Source organism: Phacochoerus africanus, chromosome X (genome assembly GCF_016906955.1).
Source record: "Phacochoerus africanus isolate WHEZ1 chromosome X, ROS_Pafr_v1, whole genome shotgun sequence".
Classification (NCBI taxonomy): Eukaryota; Metazoa; Chordata; class Mammalia; order Artiodactyla; family Suidae; genus Phacochoerus; species Phacochoerus africanus.
Genome location: NC_062560.1, coordinates 99,670,906 through 99,690,020, shown reverse-complemented (window position 1 = coordinate 99,690,020; position 19,115 = coordinate 99,670,906). Strand labels below are relative to the sequence as shown.

At 35.8% G+C, this 19,115-nt stretch overlaps 1 protein-coding gene across 1 annotated transcript; it reads left to right on the top strand.

The window, feature by feature from the left end:
- Window positions 1–16,539: 16,539 nt before the first annotated feature.
- CT83 (cancer/testis antigen 83) lies at window positions 16,540–17,705 on the top strand. Its single transcript, XM_047764244.1, has 2 exons — window positions 16,540–16,614; window positions 17,397–17,705. Exons 1-2 carry the CDS (start codon window positions 16,540–16,542, stop codon window positions 17,703–17,705), a joined length of 384 nt encoding a protein of 127 aa, XP_047620200.1.
- Window positions 17,706–19,115: the final 1,410 nt, after the last annotated feature.

Below are 19,115 nucleotides of genomic sequence, written 5' to 3'. Positions count from 1 at the left end.
AAATAATACACCAATATTAGTTCATTGATTGTGGCAGACTGCCGTACTAATGTAAGATGTTAATAATAGGGTATGGAAATGTGAACTCTTTGTGTTACCTTTGCAATTTTTCTGTAACTGTACAGCTATTCTCAAATTTAAAGTCTCCTTTAAAAGATTTCTAGCACATAAAGAAAACATATGCTAAATGATTGATTTCATTGTCTGAATACAACAGTGAAAGAACAATAGAAAAGTGATTATAAATATCTAAAATGATTATAGAGATTATAATAATAAATGAAAACCACGATGAAAGCACAGATTTGTAAAAAATAAAAAAACAAATAGAACTTAGTTTTCTCTTAATCAATGGTTCAAAGAAGACATCATAAAGGAAATGGTTATATATTTGCAATTAAATAATCACAAAAATACTACACATAAGAATTTAGTATACAACTATAGCAATTAAAACAGCATGATATTGGCAAAATGGAACCATCAGGCTAAAAAAACTGAAATGAAGACAAATGTGCATGCATATGTTTGTAAATATATGAAATTTAGCCTGTCATAAAGATGGTGTTGAAATTAGTGAGGAGAGTACAAGCTTTCCAATAAATGGTGTTGGATCAATTGAGTAGATATGAAAAAAAAATCAAATTGAAACCCTACATCACATAATAATAAAAATCAATTCCAGGTGGATTTAAAAACCAAATATGGAGTTTCCATCGTGGCACAGCAGAAACAAATCCAACAAGGAACCATGAGGTTGCTGGTTCAATCCCTGGCCTCACTCAGTGGGTTAAGGACCCGGCATTGCCCTGAGCTGTGCTGAAGGTCGCAGACGTGGCTCGGATCCTGCATTGCTGTGGCTGTGGTGTAGGCCAGCAGCTACAGCTCTGATTAGACCCCTGGCCTGGGAACCTTCATATGCCACAGGTGCGGCCCTAAAAAGACAAAAAGAAAAAAAAGAATAAAAAGAAAGGAAAAAAGAAAGAAAAAACCTACAATCTGCTGTCTACAAGAGACTCACCTTAGGGCAAAGAACACATATAGACTGAAAGTGAGGGGATGGGAGAAGATATTTCATGCCAATGGACAAGACAGGAAAGCAAGAGTTGCAATACTCATATCAGACCAAATAGACTTTAAAATGAAGGCCATAGAGAAAGACAAAGAAGGACACTATTTAATGGTAAAAGGATCCATTCAAGAAGAGGATATTACAATTGATGATACATATGCTCCTAATATAGGAGCACCCAGATATCCCCAACAAATACTAACAGACATCAAGGGAGAAATTGATGAGAATACAATCATAGTAGGAGATTTTAACACCCCACTCACATCAATGGACAGATCCTCTAGACAGAAAATCAATAAGGCAACAGAGATCTGAAATGACACAGTAGAAAAGTTAGACTCAATTGACATTTTCAGGACCTTACATCCAAAAAAATCAGAATATGCATTCTTCTCAAGTGCAGAGGGAACATTCTCAAGGATGGATCACATACTGGGGCACAAAGCTAACCTCAACAAATTTAAGAGTATAGAAATTATTTCAAGTATCTTCTCTGACCACAGTGGCATGAAACTAGACATCAACCACAGGAAAAGAAAAGAGAAAAAACTGACTACATGGAGACTAAACAACATGCTACTGAAAAACCAAGGGGTCAATGGAGATCAAGAAGGAAATTAAAAAAATACCTTGAGGCAAATGATAATGAAGACACAACCACTCAAAATCTATGGGATGCCACAAAAGCAGTGATCAGAGGGAAGTTCATAGCAATACAGGCTTTTCTCAAAAAAGAGGAAAAATCTCAAATCGACAACTTAATCCACCACCTAAATGAATTAGAAAAAGAACAAAACCTAAACTCTGCAGAACGAAGGAAATCATACAGATCAGAGAGGAAATCATTAAAATAGAGATTCAGAAAACAATAGGAAAAATGAATAAAACCAAGAGTGGGTTCTTTGAAAAGGTAAACAAAATTGACAAACCTCTGGCCAGACTCACCAAGAAGAGGAGAGAAAAAACCAAATAAACAAAATAAGAAATGAAAAAGGAGAAGTCACAACAGATACTGCAGAAATACAAAAAACCATAAGAGAATACTATGAATACTTGTATGCCAACAAATTTGACAACCTAGAAGAAATGGACAACTTTCTACAGACTTACAGCCTGCTAAAACTGAACCAAGAAGAAATAGATCAACTTGAACAGACCCATCACTAGAAGGGAAATTGAACATGTCATAAAAACACTTCCTACAAATAAAAGTCCAGGACCAGATGGCTTCACAGGTGAATTCTACCAAACATACAAAGAGGAACTTATACCCATTCTCCTTAGACCTTTCCAAAAGGTTGAAGAAGAAGGCACACTCCCAAAGACATTCTATGATGCCACCATCACCCTCATACCAAAACCAGACAAAGATACCACCAAAAAAGAAAACTACAGGCCAACATCTTTGATGACTATAGACACAAAAATTCTCAACAAAAGTTTAGCCAGCTGAATCCAACAACATAGAAGAAAGATCATACACCATGACCAAGTGGGATTCATCCCAGGTGCACAAGGATGCTTCCACAGAATGCAAATCAATCAACGTCATACACCACATTAACAAAAGAAAAGTCAAACACCACACGATCATCTCAATAGATGCCAAAAAAGCACTTGACAGAGCCCAACATCCATTCATGATCAAAACCCTTACCAAAGTGGGTGTCGAGGGAACATACCTTAACATAATAAAAACCCTTTACAACAAACCCACAGCAAATATAACACTCAATGGAGAAAAGCTGAAAGCCTTCCCACTACAACCTGGAACAAGACAAGGAGGCCCACTCTCACCACTGTTACTCAACATAGTATTGGAAGTCCTGGCCACAGCAATCACACAAAAAGAAATAAAAGGTATCCAAACTGGAAGGGAAGATGTAAAACTGTCACTGTATGCAGATGACATGATTCTATCTACAGAAAACCCTAAGAACTCAACCCAAAAGCAACCCAAACTCATCAACCACTTCAGCAATGTAGCAGGACATAAGATTAACATTCAGAAGTCAGTCACATTTCTGTATACTAACAATGAAATATTAGAAAAGGAATACAAAAATACAATACCTTCTAAAATTGCACCCCAAACAATCAAATACCTGGGGATACACCTGGCCAAGGAGGTGAAAGACTGATATGCTGAGAACTATAAAACATTTATCAAGGAAATTAAAGAGGATGCAAAGAAAGGGAAAGATAGTCCATGCGCCTGGGTTGGAAAAATTAATATTGTAAAAATGGCCATACCACCCAAAGCAATCTACAGACTCCATGCAGTCCCTATCCAATTACCCAGGACCTTTTTCACAGAACTAGACCAAACAATCCAAATTTTCATATGGAACCACAAAAGACCCAGAATTGCCAAAGCTATCCTGACGAACAAAACCCAAGCAGGAGGCATAACTCTCCCAGACTTCAGCCACTACTACAAAGCCGCACTCACCAAGACACTGTGGTACTGGTACCAAAACAGACATACAGACCAATGGAACAGAATAGACAACCCAGAAATAAACCCAGACACCTACGGTCAATTAATCGTCCACAAAGAAGGCAAGACTATACAATGGGAAAAAGACAGTCTCTTCAGCAAGTGTCGCTGGGAAATCTGGACAGCTGCATGTAAATCAGTGAACCTGGAACACACCCTCACACCATGCACGAAAATAAACTCAAAAAGGCTGAAAGACTTAAATGTAAGACAAGGCACCACCCAACTCCTAGAAGAGAACATAGACAAAACATTTTCTGATATCAACCTGACTTATCAGGTCCGTCTCCCAAGGCAACAGAAACAAAAGCCAAAATAAACCAATGGGATCTCATCAAACTGAGAGGCTTTTGCACAGCCAAGGAAACCAAAAAGAAACCAAAAGGACAACCTACAGAATGGGAGAAAATGGTTTCAAACGATGCAACGGACAAGGGCTTAATCTCGAAAATGTACAAACAACTTACACAACTCAACAGCAAAAAAGCCAACAACCCCATTGAAACATGGGCAAAAGACCTGATAGACATTTCTCCAAAGATACACAGATGGCCAATAAGCACATGAAGAAATACTCAACATCCCCGATTATCAGAGAAATGCAAATCAAAACTACCATGAGGTACCACCTCACACCAGTCAGAATGGCCATCATTCAGAAGTCCACAAATAACAAATGCTGGAGGGGGTGTGGAGAAAAGGGAACCCTCCCGCACTGTTGGGGGGAAGGTAAATTGGTACAACCACTATGCAAAACAGTATGGAGGGACCTCAGAAAACTCTACATAGAACTACCATATGTCCCAGCAATTCCACTCGTGGGCATATATCAGGACAAAACTTTTCTTGAAAAAGACACATGCACCCGCATGTTCATTGCAGCACTATTCACAATAGCCAAGACGTGGAAACAACCCAAATGTCCATCGACAGTTGAATGGATTAAGAAGAAGTGGTCTATATACACCATGGAATACTACTCAGCCATAAAAAAGAACAAAACAATGCCATTCGCAGCAACATGGATGGAACTAGAGGCTCTCATACTATGTGAAGTAAGTCAGAAAGAGAAAGACAACTACCATATGATATCACTTCTACCTGGAATCTAATATATGGCACAAACGAACCTTTCCACTGAAAATAAAATCATGGACATGGAGAACAGACTTGTTGTTCCCAAGGGGGAGGGGGAGGGAGTGGAATGGATGGGGAATTTGGGGTTAATAGATGCAAACTATTGCCTTTGGAATGGATAAGCAATGAGATCCTGCTTATAGCACTGGGAACTGTATCTAGTCACTTATGACAGAGCATGATAATGTGAGAAAAAAGAATGTATACATTTATGTGTAACTGGTTCACCATGTTGTACAGTAGAAAATTGACAGAACACTGTAAACCAGCTATAATGGAAAAAATAAAGACCACTATAAAAAAAGAAACATTTAAAGATAAATAGAAATAAACATATGAAATGATGTTCGATTTCAATAATAATCAGAGAAATAACAAATTTAAATATTTTTCACACCCAACACATACCCAAAACTTTATTAATTTTTCTCTTCTTTTTTGACTGCCCCATGGCATATGGCGTTCCCAGGCCAGGGACCAGATCTGAGCCACAGTTGCAACCAACCCAGATCCTTTTACCCACTGTGCTGTGCCAGGGATCCAACCTGCATGCTAGTGCTACAGAGACGCCCCCATTCCAGAATGCCAAAAGTAAATCTGATAGCACAAGTTCACACAAGGATGCAGATACAGGTTCTATCCAATATTGTGGCTTGGAGAGTAGTTATTAAAATACTTTTGGAAAGAATTTTATTCACACAAAGTAAATGAGCAAGGTCAATATGGATGGATACATCTCAAAACAAAATGAATGATAAAGCAAGTTACAAGAGAGTTCAGGTATAATGGTAAAATGATTGTACATTTGAAAAATCACATGTTTATGGAAACATCTCACAGTATTAACATAAAATGGAACATGGAGTCCACTAACTTTAGAATAGTTGTTATTCTAGGAAGTGAAGGGCATACTGGAATATGTGCAGAATAAAAAGTGGGCTTTCTACAAGTTTTATTCTCTAAAAAATTTTCAAGAGAATATGGTAAAAATATTTTTTTTTCTTTTGCTGTGCACACGGCATGCAGAAGTTCCCCAGCTAGGGATTGAACCCAGCCACAGCAGTGACCCGAGCTTTGGCAGTGACAACGCCAGATCCCTAACCCACTTAGCCACTAGGGAAATCCTAGCAAAAATCTTAGTATCTGTTAAAGTGGATTCTTAGGGTCTAGATTATTGGAAAGGAGATAAAATCTCTCCTAATTTCTTAATCGTGTGTTTATTAACTTGCAATGTGTTTCTTTCATTCTCTCTCTGCTTCTTCCTTGTGTTCTTACTCTCTGTCATGTGTGCATGTGTGTAGTAAAATAGGATCATGAAGGTTTATATACTAATTCCTTTATGCATCATCATATAGTAAGCATTTAAAGCATTTGATATATACCTATGTCAATACCTTCCAGTTTTTCACAACTTAAATAAATAAGAAAGGGCTATTTCTGATGTGCATCTTTGGCCCCATCTCCGAGTAATTTCTTTTTTTCTTTTCTTTTATTTATTTTTTCTTTTCATATGGAAGTTCCCAGGCTATGGGTCAAATTGGAGCTACGGCTACCGGCCTACACCACAGCCACAGCAACATGGATCTGAGCCACGTCTGCTACCTACACTACAGCTCACAGCATCACAGGATCCTTAACCTACTGAGGGAGGCCAGGGATGGAACCTGCATCCTCATGGATATGTTGGGTTTGTAACCCGCTGAGCCACAACAGGAACTCCCCGTAATAGTTTCTTAGGATAGATTGATGGTATGGGATTACTAGGATATGAATATTTTAAAGCCATTTTGACATATTGCTTTTGAGAACATTTGAGCTAATTTGCATTCCTATTAACAGAATGAGTATCCACATTCATCTTCACTGAGGAATAGTATTTTAAAAATATTAGTCAAATATATATACCTCATTTTAATTTTTATTTCTTTGATTGCTAATTAGACTGGGCATTATTATTTTTTTTGTCAATTATTTTACTTTTTTTTGTTCTTGCCAATTTTCTACTAGAATATTCACTTTGTTCTGCATTTCCCAGTCTCTTTCCATGTCCACATATTCCTGTCCTAATATCACATTGTTTTAAAAAGTGGTTTTTGATACATTTTCATATAAGCACATATCTTTATTTTTGTTCTTCAAAAATTTTTTTGTCTGTCTCATGTTTTTAAACTTCCAGATGAATGGTAAAATCGTTTTCTCAAATTTCAAAAATCCTCTTGGGGTTTTGTCTGAATTACAGTAAAATTACATCTGAATTTTTGAAAACGTGGCCCATTGATATTGTTTAGTCTTACTATCCAGGAACATGCTATTTTTCTATTTTTACATACATCTTGCAATTGTCCTTGGCCAAATTTTTTAATTTTTTGTTTCTGGGTATTTTATACATCATGTTGTCCTTGCAAGTGGTCTTGTTTTCCTACTCCATTTTCCAACTAGTTATTATCACTATATAAGAAAGCTATTTAATCTGTTCATTTACTTTGCATCCAGGCACTTTAAACTCTCTCATTATTTCTAAGATTTTTTATGCAGAATCTTTTAGATTTTCTATGCAGATTTTTCTTACTGCATTCACTGGAATTTCTATACCATTATTAAATGATTATAGTGATGGAACATGCTTGTCTTGTTCTTGATTTTGATTATGTTTCTAGTGTGTCACTGTTACAGATGATGTTAATTATTGTTTTCATCTCAATATCATAATATTAAGGACCTATTCTTTCATACCTAGGCTTTGAAAAATCAATGCTTAGTATTGTTAATCCAGAAATGGATGTTGAAACTTAGAAACTGCCTCTTTTGGACATCTATTGAGATAGTCTTAGAGTATCTTTTTCTTTTGATCTATGGAAATGATATGCAAAGAGATTTCCTAATGTTGTCCTCTTAACATTCTGAGAATTATATTTTGTGATATTATTATTTGATATTGTCCATATTTTATTTGTTTAGTGCTTTGTGTTAGTAATTTTTCATTTTAAGAGACTCAGTCTTTAAATTCTCTGTGCTATATTTGGCAAGATTTTATGTCAGAGTTATGTGAGCTTCAAAAAATGTATTAAGGAGCAGCCTTCCCTCCTTTACCATGATCTGACTTTTAAAATTACTGGCTAATTAAATAGGCCATGAAAATATGAAAAAAACATAAATAGTCAGTCTGGGAATTTGAATATAGCTTCCCAATAGAATACAAGCTGCAAGGAGGATTTTTGTCTGTTTTGTTCACCACTGTATCCTCACTGTTCTAGAACAGTGCCTGCTATTCAGTAAATGTTTGTTGAGTGAGAGGAAAGTAATGAATAGTTTCCCCAGACCTTTTGTGGAGTTGTTTGGAAGGTTTCTTTTTCCTGATGTATCCCGTATTTTGAGGATAAAGTTCTTTTCCGGCATCACTTACACACACCACCACCCTCTCAAAAAAAAACCTGGTTTATTTTAGACAACTGAAGTATGGATGTTACTAGAAAAATCGTGTATTGTACTTAGCTTTCCCAAGGATGTTAAAAACAATTATCAATATTTTCCACTATTACAAGTTACAAAAAGGCTGAAAATTATATTTTAATAAAATCCTCAGGTTGGCATTTCAAAGTTTTAGTGACAAACAAAATGAATTATTAAAGTCTCGATTTGAGATGGACATGTAGCTCATTGTCTTAGTAAAAAAACCTAAAAGCAATTTTTCTTCCAAGTCCCTTAATACTTTCCAGAACATATTCCAGATCATATTGCAGGTCACTTAAAATAAGCTCTAAATGTTACTTAAAGTAAAACAACGTCACTGAAAGTAAAATGTCAGATTTAAGCATCATCACTCAGATTAATCTTTTTATTTTGCCTATGTTACAACACCAGGGGAGATATGGGGTAGAGGAATAAAAACAAGGTCTCAGATTAGGGTTGATCATAGAGTATATAGCCTTTAGCCTTTTTATTTTAAAACAAAGAAAAGGAATATACCTAGTAATTTTGACTCAAATATGATTAATTTTAAAGGGCATGTTCTCAGCAAAATTCCACGGTGATTTATATGTAGTGAAGTCTGGATTATGGTGTCATAGGTCAATGATCTGTGGTATATTTAACAAATAAAACATACCACTTATTTATTTGACCCTGGATTAAATGGTACAATTCCAAATGAAAGAAAGCTATAATTTAAAAGTGCAGAGAAACCCCCCAAAATGAAATAAGCTTACAATGCCCTCTGTTGATGAAATGTGTGACTAGAGAATGCATGATCAGAAAGAAAAATTTCAACATATGTTTCTTAGTTCATATTTGTTTAGTTTCTCTAAAACACGTCCTAATTGAATTTCATAAAATAAATGTTTTGTTTTTATAGCAGTCAGCATAAAATTATGTAAGTCAATAGGAAAAAGTATCAACATATAAATTGTTAATGCAGCAGGCCTAGTTACATGGCCTTGAATAGATATGATCTACTTGGAACTCGTTCTGGGAGAACAACAATTGGAAGGGAAGAACTATTTTTTTAGACAATTTCAATTAAAGCAAGGAAGAAGAGGTAGATGCGTAGAATTCTGAACAAGCCAGATTGCTGTCCTCCCTCTCATTTTCCCTAATTTTCAAATATCAGCCAAGTCCTTACAATGACGGAGTTTGTGTGCGTCTTATAGGTGAAAGGTTGGGTTGGTATCCCAAGACAAAAATCTAAGTCCCCTCCTCTGGAAGGTGTCCCAGAGATTAATGGACATCCTTCAGTAATTGCTCATCCTTCTTCTCAGTAGCATATGCCTAAGAAAAAATACTACATTTCTTAGCCTCTTCTGCAGCTAGTTTTGGCCACATATCTACCTTGTGGCCAGTAAAATGAAAGCGGTAGTATCATATGCAACTTTGGGGAAACATCCTTAAAAGAGAAGAGGCGTGTCCTTCTTCACTTTTCCCATCAGCATGTTAACAGAACAGTTCGGCAACCATCTTGGACCCTGAGGTGAAAGATACATGTTGAAAAGGACAAAACAACAGAGAATAACAAACCAGGGTTCCCAATACATTTATGAATCTCCACTGCCCACACTGAACTGCTTGTCTTTTAATCAACTCTTTTTGTTTGTTAAAAATATTTTTATTTTGGATCTCAGTTCCGGCTGAATCTAAACCTAAATGAAACAAGAAATATTGGAGTAAGAATTTCAGAAAAACTGTGTATGACTAACATGCTCTCAAACACTCAAACAGCAATAACCAATAAAACAACCAAATCAAGCTTCCTATCTATTTCAGGTATCTGTAAAACTGAAAAAAAAAAAAAGACAAAAGAGGAAAACAGTCACACCATCGAATACTGTGATATTATAAGTTATTATTTTTTTAATTTGCTTTTGCTTTTTAGGGCTGTACCCACAGCACACGAAGGTTCCCAGGCTAGGGGTAGAATCCGAGCCACAACTGGCTGGCATACACCACAGCCACAGCAATGCAGGATCCAAGCCACATCTGCAACCTACATCACAGCTCACGGCAACGCCAGATCCTCAACCCACTGAGCAAGGCCAGGGTTTGAACCTGCAACCTCATGGTCACTAGTCAAATTCGTTTTTATTGTGCCACAGTGGGAGCTCCACAAGTTACTTACACTAAGAATTTATACAGCCTTTATTGCATTATTCAAATACATTTGCAATGAAATGTTATTGATTGTGTTAAATAACAAATGACAATATAATCTAGGTATTTTTTAAAAACTGTTAGAAAATTGATGTTATGTACACATTAGTATAAAGTCTCAGGAGGAAGAAGTATTTTACATCATATATAAAAACGTGAGTGAACAAAAGCTTTTACAACCTAGAATTTTTAGTTTACTAGTGGGGGTGGGGGTTTATCTTTTCCTGTGTAAGAATGAAGTGGACTCTAAAACCACATTCTGCAAGCACATGAAATAGGCCTGATTCTGATGCGAAACTAAGGTGAAAACACATTTTTCCACCACTCCTCTAACAATAAGATAGTCCTCTGTAGTTCCTGTCTCAATCATGTAGCTTCATAAACTAAAGAGAGCCTACCAAACTGCATTAGTATAGTTTGTTAATGGCAATTCAATAAGAAGTAACTTCTGCTGCTTGTTTCCCATCTTTCACTTCTGGACAACTTGAGTGGTTTTCTCTCTCACACACACATACACACACACACAACCATAACCTCTCACCTCTTATCCATTCTTTCAAAGCCACGTTTGTTTGCCTTGTTTCTCTTACTGCCCTTAATTTTTCCTCTCACTCCAAGAGGCAGTTATCCTATTATTGAAATTGTATATGTCTATTCAATAACCTGCCAACCACCACCATCACATTCCATAATATCAAACCCGTCTCTGAGATATTTTTTAAATTAATAATCGTTCAAAAACATCAATAATCTTTCACATTTCATGAGTCAACAAACCAATAATATTTCACACTTCACATTGTGATAGTCACTGTACTTAAGAATAACCCAAAGCATGAGACCTCACTGACTACACTGATTCATAAAGGAATTGGTACTTGTGAAAGCATAGGTTCTGCAGTGTCTTTAAGTTGAACTTATGTTGTTAGAGACCCAGAGAAGAAATAGTCATTAGAAGGTGGAAAGACCTGGGAATCCTTTTACTTTCTGTTTATTATACAAGGTAATACCTTTCCTGCATATATAAACAGGAAAAGGCACTACCAGGGAAATGCAAATTTTTCTCTGCATACACAGTTGTTCACAAAGATAACAAATTTATCAGAAACACTCTTTCATAGCACAAACCAAGGTTTGGGGGAGAAAAAAAGAGTGGGTTTTTATTTTATGCTAACACAATAAATAAAATCCTTAAGAGGGGAGGGAAGTCATAAAGAAATATAGAAAAATGACCATCAAATTAAGTAAATTTGCAGCAGAGACAACTGAAACAGCATTTTATAACTGAATAAGCACATGCTTGCTAATGACCAAGATGTACAAATATTTACATATTTACAGTCAATATTTTTAAAGTATAGCAATAAGCAAACAGTGATCATTAGGAACTTACCTTTTTTCCAAAAATAAGAAGCTTAAAAAGATGATTTAAGGTGTACCCTTGTGGCACAGAGGGTTAAGGATCTGTCATTGGCACTGCAGCAGCCAGGGTTTGCTGCTGTGGTGCAGGTTTGATCCCTGGCCTAGGAACTTTCATATGCTGCAGGTACAGCCAAAAAGAAAAAGGAAAAAAAAAAAGATGATTTAAAATATATGCCAGAAGTACCGAGAATTTACAAAATATTTCAATAATAATAAGTAATCTGTTTTCTGTGTACAAAATAATATGGTCTTTAAACAAAAGAAAACTCATTCTGATTTTATTTTCTGTGTTCAGGCTATTTAATAATTTTCACATAATAATTTCCAATAAAATATCCATAAGCCACTTTTATTTCTATCCTTAATAGTTTTTATATGTATATGTTTAGACACATTTAAATGTACAGTTATATGATAATGTGAAGCTTTCCATCTTATTTTTAAAATATAATTAACTTTATAAGCATATTAAATAAAGCAATGTATGTTATATTTATCATCTTAATATAATTGTGATAATTCCTATAATAAACAAAAATATAAATTATATCCATTATCTCATATATGTTCGTTTTTCTCTAACAATTGTACCCAGTCCAAACTCAAATATCTATCATTACCAGATCTAACCAATTAAACTTGTTTCCTTGTAGAGAAAAATAGAATTCAGAAAATCAAAACTGTCAAGCTCTTTCTTCTCCACCAGCACACATTTCATATTATTTACAATATTTTAAAGGAATAAATGTGTATGTTATTACTATCCAAAGGCTTTATTCATCCTGTTAAATTTACAGCTGTTATATAAATAAGGAGCAAAGATAAATGAAAACTGGGTGTAGTGACCAATGCTTTGTACACTTTTCTTGCTTAGAATTGTCCAGATAGCCAAAGTATATTTACTACTTAGCTCAATTTAATATGACTTTAAGGAATAAAGTTAACTAAGGATGTGGAACTTACAATTTAAGCCAACACATTCTTTTTTATGATTTGTAACGTTATATAAATTCACAAGACTAAACTCCTTAAAAACATACCCATTATTGCAAATTCATTTAGTTCAACAAAATTTTGTGTTTTAGTAATTTAAAACTATTTGTGGAAACAATAATGACAATTACTCAACCTATAAAACAAAGTAAGAAGTTTAAATATTTTAAACATTTATAAATTCAAGACTTGTGCTAACTAGCTTTATTATTTTTGCATGGTGGTAGAATCAAGGCAAAGAAAAAACTGTTGTTAAACAAAAATCAAATCACTCTGATTTGTCCTGTGTCATCTACTCATTCATAATATTATATGAACTATTTTCTAACATGATTCATAGAACTCTTTACTCTTGAAATCATTCCAAAAAATCTAAGGGTCTCCCTTCTCTGCTTATTTTGTTACCTACTAATCTAGGCTATTGTTTGCAGTTACAGTTAAACTTTTCATCTGAGTTTCTTCTTTGGTTTGAATGTTCTTGATTATTTTCTGAATAAACATATTCCTAGAATTTTCAAATAATGAGAAAAAATTTTTGGTCAACTAAACATTAATATTTTCCAAAATATAGAAACAGAATGGAAGGGGAAGAAAAAAAGGGAGACATGAGCAAAAGCCAGCCCCAGATATGTGTCAAATCATCATGGTAAAAAGCTAACTATATTTCTTCTATAAGCTTAGGAGATGCCATGGAGGCAGGAAACCTGTTTGACACATACATGCAATAAGTGACTACAACTAGTTTAAACAGTAAGTCACATGAGTGTCAGTTCTAAGTCCATATCTTAGAAATATACTATTCTTGAAGTATGAAAAAAAGAAGGATGTTTTCAAGTTATTAGACAAATGAAAAACAAAAGAAAAGTTGGCATCCAATTAACAGGCAGTTAAAAAATTGAAAGTCAATTATATGTGTGACATCCACTCCTTTATTTATTTATTTATTTTAATTTCTTACAGATTGGAAGATAGTATACTTTCAATCATTTCTACTAGTTGCCACATTTTAAAAATCAACATTTAGTACGTTATGTCAACAATCTTACTAAAAGAGCTAAAGGGAAACATGGACAAAGAACTAAAGGAATTCAGGAAAATGATATAGGAACAAAATGAGAATATCAAACAGATATGGAAATAATAAAGAGTTAAAGAACTTTCGGAGCTGAAAAACTTGATAGCTTAATTGAAAAATTCACTAGAGGAGTTCCCGTCGTGGCGCAGTGGTTAACGAATCCGACTAGGAACCATGAGGTTGCGGGTTTGGTCCCTGCCCTTGGTCAGTGGGTTAACGATCCGGTGTTGCCGTGAGCTGCGGTGTAGGTTGCAGACGCGGTTTGGATCCCGCGTTGCTGTGGCTCTGGCGTAGGCCGGTGGCTACAGCTCCGATTTGACCCCTAGCCTGGGAACCTCCATATGCCGCGGGAGCAGCCCAAGAAATAGCAAAAAAAGACAAAAAAAAAGAAAGAAAAATTCACTAGAGAGATTCAAAAGAAGACTTGAATGGGGAGGTGAAAGAATCAGTGAAGCTGAAGACATTGGAAATTATAAAGTCTGATGAGTAAAAAAAGAAAGAAGACTGAGAAAAAGAGAACAGAGCCTAAAGTATTTGTGGGATACCATCAGGTGGATCAATATATGCACTATGGAAGTCCTAGAAAAAGAGAGAGAGAAAGGAGGAGAAAGATTATTTGAAGAAACGATGACAAAAATTTTCTCAAATTTAGGGTAGTATGTGAACGTACAAATCTAAGCCCAATGATCCGCTTTAAGAGACCCATATTGAGACACATAATCAACCTGCTGAAAATCAAAGACAAAGGAGGGAATATGAAAACAGCAAGAGAAATGTGACTCATCATGTACAAGGAATCCCCAATAAAATTATGGGTGGATTTTCCAGCAGAACTTTGCAGGCCAGGAGGCAATAGGATAATATATTTAAATTGCTGAAAGAAGTAAACTATCAACTGAGAATTTTACATCCTGCAAATATGTCAGTCAATAATAAGGGAGAAATCAAGGCATTTCCAAACAAACATGTCTGAAAGAGTTTGTTAACCAATAGACCTACACCAAAGGAAATGCCCAATGGAATTCTTCAAGTTGAAATGGAAAGGACACTAGTTAGTAACTAAAAGCCATATGAAAATATAAAGATCTCTGCTAAAAATAAATTCATGGGCAAGGTTAAAAAAAAAAAAGGAAAAAGAAGGTATTACAGTAATTTTGTTGGTTAGCAACAGTCAATATGCTTGATAAGAATATTTTCCAAAATCTTTGAAGTGTTCCTTTGGACACCAATAGGTGTTCTACAATGCCCTATTCTAACTTCTCTGTGTGTACATCCTACACAGACATGAGGGACTTTCTTACAAATTTAGAGCTTCAATTGTCATTCATAATGCAGATGCCTCATATATTTATGTCTTATTTCCCTGAGATTTATTATTTCATGTTTCAAAGTCACCTCAAACTCAGCATGTCCAACACCAAATTCATGATCACCATCATCCCCATACTTGGTTATTTCCCATGCTTCCAATTGAGAAAGCCATAATGCCAGCACCTTCATTCTCCTTTACATCTCATATGGTATTATAAGCTGATGTGCCATCATGTACTTCTTGTCATCACTTATTGCACTTTTACATTATTTCTGTGAGTATTTGATTAATGTCTAGCTCTCAAACTAGAGTGCACATTCCAGACGAACAGAGACTTTATTTTTGCTCATAGTCATATTCCCAGGGTAGAACACAATGCCCACACTTTACACGGGTGTTTAATAAGTTTGAGAAGGAAAGGAATTATATTTATACATTTTTCATATCAAACATTTCTCAATTATGAGTTCAATGCTTAAAGATTTATTTATATAACAAGTATTTTTTAAACACCCGTGTAAAGGGTGGGCATTGTGTTCTACCCTGGGAATATGACTATGAGCAAAAATAAAGTCTCTGTTCCTCTGGAATGCGCACTCTAGTTTGAGAGACAGACATTAATCATATACTCACAGAAATAATGGATTCAAGTCCTGCTTTTGCCACTAGTTTCAAATGAGTCTACTTAACACCTGAATCTGTTTCTGCATTTCCAAAAGTAGACACAGTATTAAAAAATACCTATAGCACAAAATTATTGTGAGAACTATATGGGGCAATGTCCTTGGAATTACTTTTTAAGCTGTACAATGACACAAATGTACATGAACTATCCCAATGTGAGTAGAGTTGAGTTGGGAGGAGGTATTTGGCCAAGACTCACAATTTGTAGGTAGCTACTTCCTACGGTGCATTTCTACCTTGTTTTTGAAGTTGCTTTTGAGATGACTAATGATGTGATTGTATTAAAGATAACAAGTTAACAACAAAAAATATCTAGTATTTAACCAGTTAACCAGTCAATTCTGAGTCTGTCTACCATGTTTCAGCTTCCCCCAACCCCAAACTCCCCCATTGTCTCTTATTCTCCTAACTGTAACCAATTGGGCAGTTAGTTAAGTGTCGCCTGATTTCCTGCAGGTCGGTATGACGTCATCAGATTGTGACGCAGTGCCCGCATGTGCGTGCTCAATTGTGAGGTCACGCGCCCTCTCCAGTATATAAAGCTGGACGCAGCCCTGCATCCCAGTTGCACCAGGCAGGGCGGGACGCTTAGCATCCTGGCTCACGGCTTCCTGGGTCCGGGCGGCTAGCAGCCCCCTGCTTCCCAACTGCCCCCCGAGTGCCTTGGTGCCCGAGAAGAGAGAAGAGGCCAAAGAGGAGCCATGAGTATCATGTTTCTGCTAGTGAGCGGCGTTCTCTTCGCCTTCATGTTTGTCTATTGGAAAACCGGGTTTCAGGTAAAGTGTGTAAGAACGATTGGAATTAGATGAAGCTGGATGAAGACATGGATTGGGGAGGAGGGCAAGTTTAAGAGCGTAGAAGGATAGTGAAATACTAAAATAAGAGTGAGGGGAGGTCACCTCATTCCTTTTTCTTTTGAAAGAGCCCCGGATGTTTACTCTTTACCCCCATACCTCTCTCATGTTGACCAGCAGTTCCACAGCTGCGGTATGTTATCAAAAGCCCCAGGTCAGTAAGCGGTATGGTCACCTTTTCACTCACTTGAAAAGTATAGCAGAAAGTGCCCACTCCTCACTACCACCTCCCATTTTAAGAATCTGTACCTTCTCTCCTCTTCTCTGGCTTCTACTGTCCCATATGTTTCTGTTTGCCTCTTCCTCCCTTGTATTTTCCGTTTCAGCCATCTTTATGAGGGCTTTTGGGGGCATTCAAAAATAATTAAGCTCAAAATGTGGATTTCCTGGATTTAAAGTTCCAAGGGAGGTGCTTTTAGATAAGAGTCAGACAGGGTCCAAGTACAGACCTACGGGACTGCCCAAGAAATGTAAGCCAAGGGTACGGCATTTGGACATTACAAGAATACTTTCATATTTTTTTTCTCAGTCTTTTTTGGGAAGGGCATATTTCCAAATCAGTGTATTCATTCAACAGATTTTTAATCTTGAGGGAGGGCAGTCTGTTCATTGTGGTAACCAAGACTAAGCATATTGTTATTTGGTTGTATTTGGACATTGCTAAACTCAATAAACTACATATGTATAATTTCCTTCCCTTACAGAGAAACACTGGTGAAATGTCATCAAATTTGACTTCTCTTGCACTAGTAAGATCATCCTCTTCTACTCGGTCAACTAAGAGCAGTACTGATAAGAGTCTTTCAGTCAACAGTCTCTCTCGGGATATCTTAACTAATTTCCCACACTCAGTAGCCATGCAGAAGCGAATATTGGTAAACCTCAGGATCGTGGAATACAAGCTGGCTGAACTGGAACAATTCCTAGTTACTAAGGGTTTAAATGGTGCATTAGTTAACCGGAAATCCACTGATGAGCTTACAGAATGTGATGACAGTGGAGGCAGTCATTAAAGGCACTTTGAGTGGATTCATTTGCTTATATGTGTTTATACCAAATGAATTATTATTTAAAGGGGGAGGGGATGCCAAGTCAGATAGAAAATCCAGACATTTGTCAATTTGCTTACCCACATTTAAGAATTGATTATATTGCTAATATATATTTTACTGGGGAGGGAATGAAAGCACAATAGGGAAACAGAGTTATTTTTAATAAGCTACAGTAAAAAGAATATAGCTGAGATATAGTGATTTTAATTTCACTCGTGTGTGAAAAACAGTTCTTTCTAATGATTTGCAATACGATAGATGTCTCCAAGTTTACATTAAAGTAGATCGGATTTGATAGAATTCTTTCTATTATGCAGAATAGTCTTTCTTACCACTGCCGAATCTGTGTAATAATAATATAGGAGCTATCACTGACCACCCTAAAGTGTGCCAGCACTCTGTTAAGATTGGCACTTACACAATTGTAAAGATAGTCACAGAAACTGTTAACTACTCTTTGTAGTCAGCTCTGGAAGTGCATTTCTTTTCCAGCACCACCTCTGTCACCAATTAGATATTATTTCATTAGAAGTATGCCTAAATCTTCCTTGAATTACAAGAGTCACCTGTAGAAATTTGCATGCTTTTTTTCTATTTGGTAAAAAATCCACACCTCAAATAGCACCAAAACATAATGGTAGAATGCATGTAATATAATATGAATTAAAATCAAAATATTTCTAAGATGTAGTTAGCATCTGTTTCAAATAATATTAAATCCAATATAATTGAGGAATCAACAATCTGTTGACATTCACTAATAGCATTTGACCTACCCTCAAAGAAAACCCTCAAAATATCTAACACAAGTTCACCTTTTGTACATAATTCACTGAGATTGTTCAGTTTCAGGCCTACTTATCTACTTACTTTCATGCCCCTTCTCCCCAAAATAAGTTACCACTATAAATGAAACACCTAATCCCTTACTTCTTTAATCTTCAACCAAAAGGAAGAGGAAAAGAAATTTAAAATGTTTAAGAAATTAAGGTTCAAAATTATATTATTCTTCATTTGACCAGAACAAAAAGTTAGCAGTAGTATATGTGGTTCTCAAACTTTTATGAGTCACAGGTCCCTTTTGATATTTTGATGAAAACTATGGACTCTCTCCCTAGAAAAATGCATACACATACCCATAGAAAAATATTACATATAATTTCAGTTTCATACATTCTCTAAAGCCTGGGTTAAGAACCTTAAGAGTAACTGAAAAGCTTCTTATGTGTTAGGCAATGGTGTCATCCTAGGTTGTGGCATTAAACCAATCAATTGTCAGTGATACATAATCAACATATAACTCTATTAGTGATATGTTTTCATTATACTTTATAAGAAAACTGGTACATAAAACCTTATAATCTGGCTGTC